This window comes from Pimephales promelas, chromosome 13 (genome assembly GCF_988280905.1).
Source record: "Pimephales promelas chromosome 13, fPimPro1.hap1.1, whole genome shotgun sequence".
NCBI classification, from domain to species: domain Eukaryota; kingdom Metazoa; phylum Chordata; class Actinopteri; order Cypriniformes; family Leuciscidae; genus Pimephales; species Pimephales promelas.
In genome coordinates this window covers 5,858,544-5,871,159 of record NC_142781.1, presented here as the reverse complement: position 1 = coordinate 5,871,159, position 12,616 = coordinate 5,858,544, and the positions used below count along the sequence as shown (strand labels likewise).

The window sequence follows — 12,616 nt, the reverse complement described above, 5'->3', positions numbered from 1 at the left end:
GCACAGGTTGCACTAGTTTTAGTATCAGCTTTTGAAAAACAACATGGTAAAAAAACTGCCAAATTTTGACAGTAACATGCTTTTTCCATTAAAACAGCAATATAGCTTAGAAAAATGCATTATGGTGATATTTGACATTTTCGAGAAAGTAGCCAACAGGACTATACTATGAATAAACAGCGCTCAAAGTCGACACTCAGAGGCTGTGTGCCAAATCACACCCTATACCCTCATTTACTATTCCCTACATTAGTTCACTAATATAGCCCACTTGACTGAGTGAATAAAAACAAGTGAGATAATTCAGACACTAATGAACACCTGCTGTTAACAAGCAGAATCACCGAAGCAAAGAGGAACAAGAAGAACAGAAAAAAATATTAAATCAACTGAAGTGTTTTTTTTTTCCAGTGAACAACAACATTTGTTTACCACTAATCTGACTATCGCATCCTATTGTGGCGGCCCCTCAGTGTCTGGTGGTTTGGCCTGTGGTACATTGTTACTTATCAGATATGATTTTTATATTTCAGCAGTAAACCTTATTTAATTAGTGAATGAAATAATTAGAAACTGAAGAATTATAATTAAATAGTAACAATAATGAACTTATTGGTACCATTTTATAAAAATAACCTAAATAAAGTAATGAAATCCAAACCAAAAAAGTATTGAGCATTGTTGCTTTTGGAGCATCTCAAAATGTATCTCAAACAGCAGTTGTCTGGTCATTAAAGAGACTGAATCATGAAAATACAGAGAGGGAAACGACAAGTAGTTGTATACACTGTAAACCTGGGTAAACATCACCTCCATTCAAAATGTTTAACAGACACTCTACTTGTTCGGGCTTTAATTTGCAAATGCGGGGAATATTCACCACAACATAGCATCCCGTATCTCCACATCCGCAAGTCATTTTTGATTTCCCTAATCGAAAATACAATCTTAAACTCAGCACTTAGTGTCTATGCCACGGCTCTCAGCCTGCCCTCTGTTCGTTGATTGGCCGGCTGTTTTCAGGCTGGAGGAAAACTGATAGATTAGGTCGCTATCTCAGACGGAGTACAGAAGCAAACTGAAATTGAGCAGAAGTACGAAGTCTGACTTGGTCAGGCCAGAGTACGGCACTTTAAATAATTTATTATACACTGTTCTCAAACCAAGATTGTACCGTGATTGTAAGAGCGGTTCATAAGCCCATTATGAAGAATAAAAAAAAAAATCAAGGACCGAGACGTCACTCGCCACTGGTGCAGCCGACCACCGCGTGCAAGAGGGACCGTAAGGGGCCGGTGCATAGTGGATCTGGCAGGGATGGAGCCTGAGCTTATGTGGGAGTTTAAGAGGTACCAACTAGACATAGTCGGGATCACCTCCATGCACAGCTTGGGCTCTGGAACCACACTCCTGGAGAGAGGCTGGATCTCTACCACTCTGGAGTTGCCCATGGTGAGAGGCGGCGGGCTGGTATGGGTTTGCTCTTGGCCCCAGTCAACATGTGTTGGAGTTCTTCACGGTGAACAAGCAGGTGCTTCCCAGCGCCTGCGACAGCGCAGAGTCTCTGGAAGGGGTGCTGGAAAGTGCTCCGACTGGGGACTCTGTAGTTATACTGGAGGACTTCAACATCCATGTGGGCAGAAACAGTGACACCTGGAGGGGCGTGATTGGGAGGAAAGTGCCCCCTGATCTGAACCGGTGAAGTGTTCTATTATTGCACTTCTGTACTAGTCTCAGCTTGTCCATAACAAACACCATTTTCAAGCATAAGGGTGTCCATCAGTGCAAGTGGCATCAGGACGCCCTAGGCCAGAGGTTGATGATCGACTTTGTGGCCGTTTCACCCAACCTCCGGCCATATGTCTTGGACACTCAGGTGAAGAGAGGGCCGGAGTTGTCAACTGATCACCACCCGGTGGTAAGTTGCATCCGATGATGGGGGAGGGAGCTGGACAGACCCAAATGTACTGTGAGGGGGTGCCCCTTGTCACTGGCTCTGTTCATAATTTTTATGGACACAATTTCTAGGCGTAGCCAGGGGCCAGAGGGTGTACGGTTTATGGACCATACGATTGAATCTCTGCTTTTTGGGGATGATATTGTCGTGTTGTACTCATCAGACCAGGACATCCAGCATGCCCTGGGATGTTTGGAGCCGAGTGTGAAGTGGCTGGAATGAGAATCATCATCTCCAAGTCCGAGGCCATATTTCTCAGTCGGAAAAGGGTGGCTTGCCCGCTTCAGGTTGGTGGAGAGTTCCTGCCTCAAGTGGAGGAGTTCAAATATCTAGGGGTCTTGTTCATGAGTGAGGGAAGGATGGAATGGGAGATTGACAGACGGATCGATGCAGCATCTACAGTAACGCGGACAATGTACCGGCCTGTCGGGGTGAAGATGGAGCTGAGCTGCAAGGCGAAGCTTTCGATTTACCGGTCGATCTATGTTCTTTCCAAGGCCAAGGCCAGTGTCAAGGCCATTGCACACTGAGTACGAAATTTTCGTATGCGTATTTTCGTGTTCGTCAGCCTAAAAATTCGTCACACATAGAAACCTTGCACACCGAGTCCGTTGCATATTTATTAAACCTTTGCGGGGAAAAAACGCAAAAATACCAAATGGATTCGTCAAGCAGTGAGGATGATTTACCCTCTCTCGTATTGAAAAGAGAGAAAATCGAAAACCCGATCCGATTAATTTTTTGATGGATGAAAGTTTCGGAGGCGGTGTGCAAGCGTGACTGACATAACATGAGGTCGATTTTTTTTTTTTACGTGCAAAAATTTCGGATGCGAATTTCGGACTCAGTGTGCAATGGCCTTTACTCTCACCTATGGTCATGAGCATGAGCTAAATGAGCTTATCTCGAAATGAAATAGGGTGAGTAGTGCCACTGCTCCTCTACATCAAAAGGAGACCACTGAGGTGGCTCGGGCATTTTCCTGATGCCTCCTGGACACCTTCCCGGGGAGGTGTTTCTGGCATGTCCCACCGGGAGGAGACCCTGAGGAAGACCTAGGACACACTGGAGGGATTTTGTCTCCCGGCTGGCCTGGGAATGCCTCGGTTTTGCCCCGGAAGAGCTGGAGGACGTGTCTAGGGAGAGGGAAGTCTGGGCGTCTCTGCTTAGACTGCTGCCCCCGTGACCCAGCCATGGATAATCGGAAGAAGATGGAAAGAGACGTAAAACGGTTACACTTAAACTAAAAGTAATTTTGAAACTGCATGTAAACTAACTCTCATTAGAGTATTAGAAGACTTTTAGGTTAGGGGTTAAGGTTAGTACAACAAGATAATATGTAGGTCTTGCAAATTTACTTATAGTCAGTAGAATGTCTATTGGGGGACCATCACAATAAAGAGTTAACAGATATTAAGCAGACAGTCAAGTTGGATGTTCCTTGTAGTTTATAGACTATCGCAATAAAAACATACAAAGGTACATTGAAAAAGATCCAAAAGGTCTTTATCAGTCCTCTGTTGGATGAGTATACAGTATGGCCCTCATACGTATATCCATGGTGATATGTGACCATCTCTAGCAATGACTGAGACTGTGTTCAAATGAGGACCCTATGGGATCTTGGAGCATGACTAAACTCAATCACACCTCTGAAACTGAAGCTGTTGTTTTTCACTGCACCACAGAGACCTTGATTGCTCAAGGTCAGAGGTGTGGATATCCCAAAGACTGTGTTTCACCCTCAGGTAAAAGTGGAGAACAATTAAAAGAACACATTGATATCACTTTAGAAATCTGAATCCTGAATTCAGCACAATTCACCACTGAAAAAGGACAGTCAGCAAGCGTGACACTTTTCAATAACTGCCATGTTTTACCACATTTTGACTATAATAAAATCTATAACTGAAAGGTATAGTTCAGCCAGAAACCAAGGCTCTTCAACTGGGGGTCTGCAGCTGTACTGCAGGGGAATCACAGTTTTTGTTCAGTGCTGAGTTCTGAGCACTTGCAAATTCTCTCGTTAACAAATAAAGTGTAGACACAATGCACAATACTCCCCGTTCTGTAGTATCTAATACTATCTCCTTCTTTGCAGCCAACAGAACCGTTACAGCATGAAGGAGTAATTTTATCTATTTTTTTTTTGTGAACTGTCCCTTTAATATAATATTACATAATTAAAAAAAACGTAATCATATTTAGAGCCATCTACACTCTTCAAAGTGATTTATTTTATCCTTATGGCCTTATTAATTCAATACCTTGGCAGTAAATTACAAAGAAATAAATTAACACTTTGTGTGAGTGTCTAATGCAAAGGCTGAAGTCATCACATCATTCATTACATTCACATCTTTCTCACTCCGGACTCTCTATATTTTTCTCCTCTTTTAGAAAACTGTGGAAACACTATCTCTGATTTATGTGTCTTTTGCTATCAAAGCAAACTGTAATACAAAAAGTTATATTTGCTGTCATGTCCCTTTCACCATAGAAATTTACACAACTATGATGACTTCCGCTTCTGAGACCCCCGGAAATGTGAAAAGGGTTTTTTTAATGAGGTCTTATTCCTTATTATTATTTATTCATACAAGTATGGTGGCCCTAAAGGGAGCATGATTATGTAAAAAAAAATAATTGATGGGAGGAAAAGTTATATGTCTGTGTTTTTGACTTCTCTGGCAAATTTTGCATTTGCTCACAAAATGTTTTGCGTTTTCCCGAGAACGTAAAAGTTTCACAATGGAACTGAGTTTTTTTAAATATTTTTTTTGACAAAACACTTTTTTGATATTTTTTTCCTCCATCTTCAATTGCGCTTTCAAAATGCTGTTGTCGCATAAATGAACGGCTAAAACGTAAAAAAAAGTTTTCTGAATTTATTTGAAAACTGTGTTGTGTAAACGCCACCTTAAAAGTATTTATGCAGGTCTGTTAATTTGTTCCGCATCTCTTCATTGCACAATGTTAGCAGTAAATAAACACTATAAAATGTGCATTTTCTCTGTGGTCTGAATTTCTAGGGTATTAATGACCCATCCTGAAAAAAAATTAACAATTGGAGAAGACATGAATTAAATAATTAAAATGAAGCGTTTAATGTTTTTGTCTATGTGGTGTTTTTAATATGCTTTAATAGAAAGTATCATCTTCCAATCAAAGACAGTCTCAAAAACACAGTTTGAAATCGCTGATGTTTCTGATGTCACAACCTTGTAACCAATTAGATCAATATGTGATCATCAACAAGTGGATCTCTGAGCTGAGTGAGTGAGTGGAGGCGGGGCTCATTTGCATATTCGTAGAACCGCAAATACTAAATGAGAAAAGAGTATAGTTACATTCAAGCTATTCAAGATAAAAAATTCAAGGATAAACGTTTTAAATATGACATTTTGGTGATCAAAAATTTGTGATAAATATGACTAAACACTCTATGCTGTTTGTGTAAATCATGCCATCAGCAAGCCAGACAAATATGTCAGTAAAATTCAAAGATTGGTGAAAGGGGTGGAGAAAAGGAGGAAAGATACTAGAAAACTAAAGGACTGAGTGAGACAACAAATGCACAGAGTCAGAAAATAGATTCCCAAAGCTGTGGATCTGTATGGCTTGGTACACTTTCCCTAAGCAAAGATAATCAGCCGTCACATCCCTAAGACACCTACTGAGAAAATCCTTAAAGGGTTAGTTCACCCAAAAATGAAAATTAAGTCATTAATTACTCACCCCCATGCTGTACCAACCCCGTAAGACCTTCGTTCATCTTCGGAACACAAATGAAGATATTTTTGATTGAATCTGAGAGCTGGATCAGTCCTAGATAGACTGCCTAAGGGACTGGCTCTTGACGGCCCATAAAGTCATTAAAGAAAATTTTTAAATATTCCATGTGCCTACAGTGGCTCAATTATACGTTTATCAAGCGACGAGACTACTTTTTGTGCGAAAAAAACATAAATAACGACTTTATTCCACTATTCCATTACTTCCTTATGGGCGCATGCGCGAGAACCAGTGATGCGCGGGTCAATGTATAAACAACCCGCAACCGACCGACGTTTTCAACTACCCGCCCGCAACTCGGACCGCAAAAAAAAACAAAAAACATTGTACCCGACCCGCTTCCTGACCGCATTTTTTTAAAGTAGTAAATGCTCATCGTAGCGTCATTGGGCCATAAACGTGTAACAACACAGCATCGCAAGAAGACGTAGGCCTACACATAACAAAGGCAAAGCCTGCCAGCACTTTGGTCATCATCTTTCATTATTTCAGCAAATGTCTCCCACACTTTTACTCTTTCTATTTGTGTATTTGCGGAGCTTCCACTCCCCAGTCTTCACCTTTTCTCTTGCCGCCTCCATCTCTCTGCAGACTGTAGTGATCATCGTAGACACGGCCGGTTCGTGAACGAATCGTTCTTTTGAACCGGTTCTTTTTAGTGAACCGGTCGAACCAGTACACTCGAACTGAATCGTTCTGGCGTCTTGCGTCAGTGCTGATCCACAAGTTACTAAAGTTACTCACTTTCAGACATGCCTGACAGTCGCCTCCGAATCGAAATAAATCAATATCCTGAATTATATTTTACTCCAGTAACTCCAACAGTTCACTGAACCGAGACATGTTGCTGCCACTGTTGAGAGAAGTGATGAGCACGAGCAGCTGATACTGCGTATACCGAACGCACAGGCACAGCGGTTCTCGAATCACTAGTATAGAACCGAGAACTGTTTAGACTGAGCTTGTGTGTTATCTTCGTGCCAGTTATTCAGCCAATAATGTGTAGGGCTGTATATTTCATCAAAAACTGTGTCTAGTACTATATACAAATGTTTAATTGGCATCTTTTTTTCAAACGACCCGACCGACCGCGACCCGAATATCATTAAAAACATTTTTGGATGACCCGTAACTGCGGGTAACCGCGGGTGACCGCAGGCACCCGCTCATTTCGGATCAACCCGCGCATCACTGGCGAGAACTGAGACGAGGACGTTCACATTCGTCTACTTCTTGTTACCGGCTGCTCACCGCTTAGGAGTTTTACCGCCACCTACCGTATAAAATGATGATCCATATATAAGGCGCTCCGGATTATAAGGAACACTGTCGTTTTTTGAGAAGATTAAAGGCTTTTAAGTGCACCTTGTAGTGCGGAAAATACGCTAATTGAAAAGCGTATGTACAGCGCGCATCTTCCTCTGCTTGTAAACAGAAAGTTTTGCGCTTCCAGCTATATCAGCACACCATCTTATACGGTAGGTGGCGGTAAAACTCCTAAGCCGCGAGCAGCCGGTAACAAGAAGTAGACGAATGAGAACGTCCTCGTCTCAGTTCTCGCGCATGCGCCCATAAGGAAGTAATGGAATAGTGGAATAAAGTCGTTATTTATGTTTTTTTCGCACAAAAAGTATTCTCGTCGCTTGATAAACTTATAATTGAGCCGCTGTAGGCACATGGAATATTCAAACCTTTTCTTTAATGACTTTATGGGCCGTCAAGAGCCAGTCCCTTAGGAAGTCTATGTAGGACTGATCCAGCTCTCAGATTCAATCAAAAATATCTTTATTTGTGTTCCGAAGATGAACGAAGGTCTTACGGGGTTGGAACAGCATGGGGGTGAGTAATTAATGACTTAATTTTCATTTTTGGGTGAACTAACCTAACCCTTTAACATGACAAACATGTTCCCATCCATGTCTTCACACAGACACACACTCACGAAGCATGTGTACACTGATCTCTGCACTACTTGCAAATTCTTTATTTATTTATGAAGTGAAGTGTAAGGGTGCATCATAAATCACAGACTTCCCCACTATATAGTAGGTGAAAAACAAAAGTAGTATGTCTGAATTCACAGTAGCCTATTCATAAATGTGCAGACAAAAAGTATCCAGATGACCTACTACTACCAGCGTGATTCTGAAGTGTGCATACGATAGACAATTTAATATCCCATGAGACAATGGGAGAGGATTTGTGAATGACAGTGAAGCAACAATTGATGCTGGTAAGTCACATGACAGTGACAACATGGCATTACTTTTTATACTCCACACATCCGTACTAAATAGAAACATTTTTTCTTAGTGCTCACAATAAGTACTTATTCAAAATAAGTACCAACTGATTTCGTATGCATCCTTGAGTGTGTGCTGATAGTATAGCATGGGTCCGGTTTCACTTAATGATGTAAGCAGTAGGGGTTTGAAGTTCACAAGTAACTTGATTTTCCATTTCAGTGGATAAACACAGACTCATAAACACACACTTACAAAGGTAAAAGTCAAGGCGGTTGATTTGTGTGTGAAATTTGCATGGCTTGGCACACTTTCCCTAAGCAAAGTTAATCAACCGTCACATCTCTTAGACACCTACTGAGAAAATCCTTAACATGCAAAACATGTTCCCTTCCATGTCTTCACACAGACACACACTCACGAAGCATGCGACGGAGCTAACAGTAGATTTGTACACTGATCGCTGCACTATTTGCAAATTCCTTATTTATTTATGTAAATAACAGTATTGATGCAGTTCCTGGAACCAAAACTGTGTGTGTATCAACAGGAAAGTAAAAATTAGATCACTGAGGCCCCGTCCACACTACTGCGTTTTCGTTTAAAAACGAAAAGACCTTTTAAAAAAGGTCTTTTCGTTCAAAAAACCTTACGTTTGCACCTCCCGTCCTCACTAAAACGGGAAAAACGAAGACCTAAAACGGAGAAGTTTAGAAACGCTGGAGCTGCGTTTTGCGTTTTGAATATCCGGAGGGCGTTTTAGTGTGGACGAGACAAAACGGAGAACTTCAGAAACGCTGACGCAGAGGCTGACGCTTGGCTCTTAGGGCTGGGTATCGATTCACATTTCAATTTCGATTCGATTTCGATTCGCAAGCTCTCAGTTCGATTCGATTTCGATTCTCGATTCGATTTTCGATTCTCGATTCCTGATTTGATTCTCGATTCAACTATAATGAAGATGTAATAAAAATCCTATATTTATAATTTATAAAAAAGAACAGTGGACATAAGTTTACTAGTGGTTAATTAATACAAGAAAATTAAGAGCCATAAACCTATATATAAAACACTTTTTATTTTAGGTACACTAAATGCATACAAAGATTTTGATGCAATATGCAAAAAAAGAGTCGCACAGTCGCACAGAACAGTCGCACAGCTTGATCAAACAGTATCATGTTATTTTATGTTTAAGATAGATAAATATATAAATATTTAGACATTTTTTTACATTGATCTTACCTAAATGTTAATGTATTTTTTTTTTAAGAGTTTATGTATGGATGCTTGATTTCAATCTTTGAATTAAATTGAAAAAAGTAGCACAAATAAATACAATAGAATAAAGACACAAATTGAGAGACATTTTGGGGTAGTTTTTTGGGTATGTCAGATATACTACAGAAACTGAATGAAGTAATCCAATGTAAAATAACACTGGATAGTCTTTTTAGTCCAGACTGAATTAAATACAAAGGCTATTAATTCTGATTGCTTACAATTAACACTATATTCTGTTGTTATGACAACAGAATTAATGACTGACACAAATGGCTGCGTTCACTTTAAGAACTAGTGCGCGAATCCATTACTGTTTCATTAACTTTCTGTCACACGCGTTTAATGCTAATTTAAGACATTACCGACTGTCTTTACGAGGTTACTCACCAAGACCAGAGTTTTGACATAATGTTGCGTGTTTTAACTGTTAAAGCGATATAATCCAGGGATAAAACTTTTGTTTCTGGCGAGCTGTTTGTGAGGCGGATTTAGGCTGTGCACGCAGTGAAAGAAATCTCTGAGAGTGCGCGAGCACGGGATGGTTTAACATTGCTTGAGCAAATAAATGATAAATGTTAGTTACGATCATAGGTCACGATGCAATGCTGGCCCAATTGTGCAAGTGAATATTCCGTCGTGTCCCGACTCCTAAACGCATGTGTGTATCGACAGCTGCAGCGCTTGCGCTTGCCTAGTGCAGAGAGACGAGAAGATGCAGCACCGCGTCCGCGAGCCCTTTATATGGAAAAAAAATCGATTCGTGGCCGTTGAGAATCGATTTGGAATCGAACACATTTTAAAAAACGATTAATCGAAAAATTGATTTTTTTGCCCAGCCCTATTGGCTCTATGATTGGGTGTTATCAGTCATGACGTATCCTTCCCTGATTTGTCATTCACTGTTTACACCGGCACGCGCATGACCAGTGTTGGTGGATGGTCACGTGATCCGCGTTTTCAGTCGTTTTAATGTGGACGGAGATCGTTTCTAATACGCAGATAAAACGCTGGTGTGGACGGAGATCGTATTCGTTGTGTGGACAGGGCCTGAGATCATTTAATATATTGTATCTTTAACATGACATATTTGATATGTGTCTAGCTTGACAAAAGATTACAAAAACATCTGAAACTGGTGAGTAATAAAACAAAATTCCCCTGAGAATTTTTTTTTTTTTGGGGGGTGCGGGTAAAAGAGCATGATAGATGGAGAGATTTTGTTTCAGTGAGAAGGAGAGGGTAGATTTCTATCACATGACTCCAGGACTCCTGGCATAGGAACACTCAGCATTGGCAGGTCACCTTCCCCTATAAACACACTCAAACAAACCCTTTCGCAGCACTTCTGCCCCACTCTGCTGCCGCAAAATGACGTCTTCCACATTCTCCAGCAAAGACTTTCCATTGTTTTGTATAATAAGCTAATTATGTTGGCGATATGAGTCCAAAAGCTCCGGTTACATGTTTTGCTCCTTTTTGTATTGGATCATTTCTTATGAAGACTTTAATTTGTGTAATACATTTTTTTTTCTACTCTATTGAATGGCTGTGTCCATAAATCCTTAAATAGCGTCTTCATGTGTCTTTATGAGTGAGATGCATGAGAACAAAACAAATAATTGTTTTATATAAACTTAGAAAGGGTTGAGCGATTCAAGATAAAATACACATTTTTGATACAATAAATACAACAAAATGTGCAAGTATGCGAATTTTAGCACAAAATTGCATTTTGAAGCAATGTTTTAAAAGCACAACAAAGCCACAATTTTTCCACTCTTTAGGAAATTTTGGTAACACTTTACAATACGGGTGCACTAAATCTAATATGCATTAATTCATGCTTAACTAATACAGACAATCATGAGTTAATGTATAACTAATGAAGAACTAAACCATTAATTAACGATTACTGCATCAGCAACTAATAAAGAGTCTATATGATTAATAGATTAAGTAATACACAAATTGCTATTAATTCAATGTGTCATTGTGTATTAATTCCTTTATAACATATTTTATTAACTAATAGTGTAAATTAATGTGTTAATTACCACAATTAGTCAAAGCTATGCACTTCAACTTCCAGTTGTCTGCTTTAATTAATCATTAGCTAATGATTTGCAAAGGTATCATTATCTTATGACTTTACTTGTTGGGGCACATCATTATTAACTAGTCATTTAGTAATTGTAGTAATTTTCACATGAATTTGCACTAACAATTAAGTAAGTAATCATGTATTAATGCATATTAGTGTACCTGTCATATTATCTGGAAGTTGAAATATAAGGGTTTGGTTCATTCTGGTAATTAACATTAAAAAATTAAAAAATGAGTTATTATGGAATTAATCCACAATTACATATTTAATTAGAAACAATTCATGTATGAACTAATACATTAACCTTACAGACTCTTAATTAGTTCCTAATGTGGTAATCATTAATAAATAGCTTAGATAATCATTACTCACACATTAATTCAATATTATCTGTGCATTAGTTAAGCATGAATTACCGAATTAAGTGTTACCGAAATTTTATTTGAATTATTATTTTCCTTATTTTATTATTAATCCATGTTTTCACTGTTATATGGTAGGGGGCACTATTATGCATCTTCATAACACAGGCGAATAAGAAGCAGAAACAAGCATTGCTTACGCATGTAAAATAATGCAATCATCAAACAACATACAAATCAAAACGTTATATGAAATGTCGACCGAGGACAAGCTATAGGACTGTTTTGGGGATGTTGATGGACTCGATCTACTCCATCTATGTTTTGGTCATCAATCTGAATTGGATCTTGAAGTCTTGATTTTCTCAGCTTTTTGTTCAAAATATTGCTTTTCTTAATGAAACTTACCCCCATTCAAGTGTTGATATAAAATGAATGCATTAATCTAAAATAAAATGTTTTTAGTTTAAATGCAGAAGCTCTGTTTATTATTTTGATATATTGCATGTTCAGATGCATGAATTTTTATTTATTTTTTTTGAAAATGATCAAAAATGCTGCCGCTGGCTGACGACTATTTTTTAAAAAGCTAGCGGGAAAATATGATGTTTATAAACATCACAATGATCATCATTGTGGTGAGCCTGTATGTGTTTGTAAGTGAGCACAAACCTCAAAATCGTTGTTCTTATTGTAGTGCATGTTAAGCACTTTGTAGAGCGACGAATCACAGCTCACTCTGATGTCATCCGCTGCCACCACATCGTCATTTATGGCCTGCCTGGCAAACTTCTCAATCTGGATGTAGTAGAACTCTCTGAAGTTACTGAACCACTTTATCAGCTGAGATGTGATGCACCTGTTAAACTAA

General features: G+C 39.2%; 1 protein-coding gene and 1 long non-coding RNA gene across 2 annotated transcripts in view; one reads left to right on the top strand and one right to left on the bottom strand.

Moving 5' to 3' along the window:
• LOC148975135 (uncharacterized) overlaps positions 1-12,616 on the top strand; it is a 199,050-nt gene that overhangs the window by 27,325 nt on the left and 159,109 nt on the right. The gene's annotated exons all lie outside the window — the stretch shown is intronic.
• Positions 1-12,616, bottom strand: part of LOC120485673 (prospero homeobox protein 1) — a 30,924-nt gene that overhangs the window by 10,675 nt on the left and 7,633 nt on the right. The window contains exon 4 of the mRNA XM_039681517.2: positions 12,418-12,612. Coding sequence (XP_039537451.2) covers positions 12,418-12,612 — 195 coding nt within the window. The remainder of the gene's footprint in view (positions 1-12,417; positions 12,613-12,616) is intronic.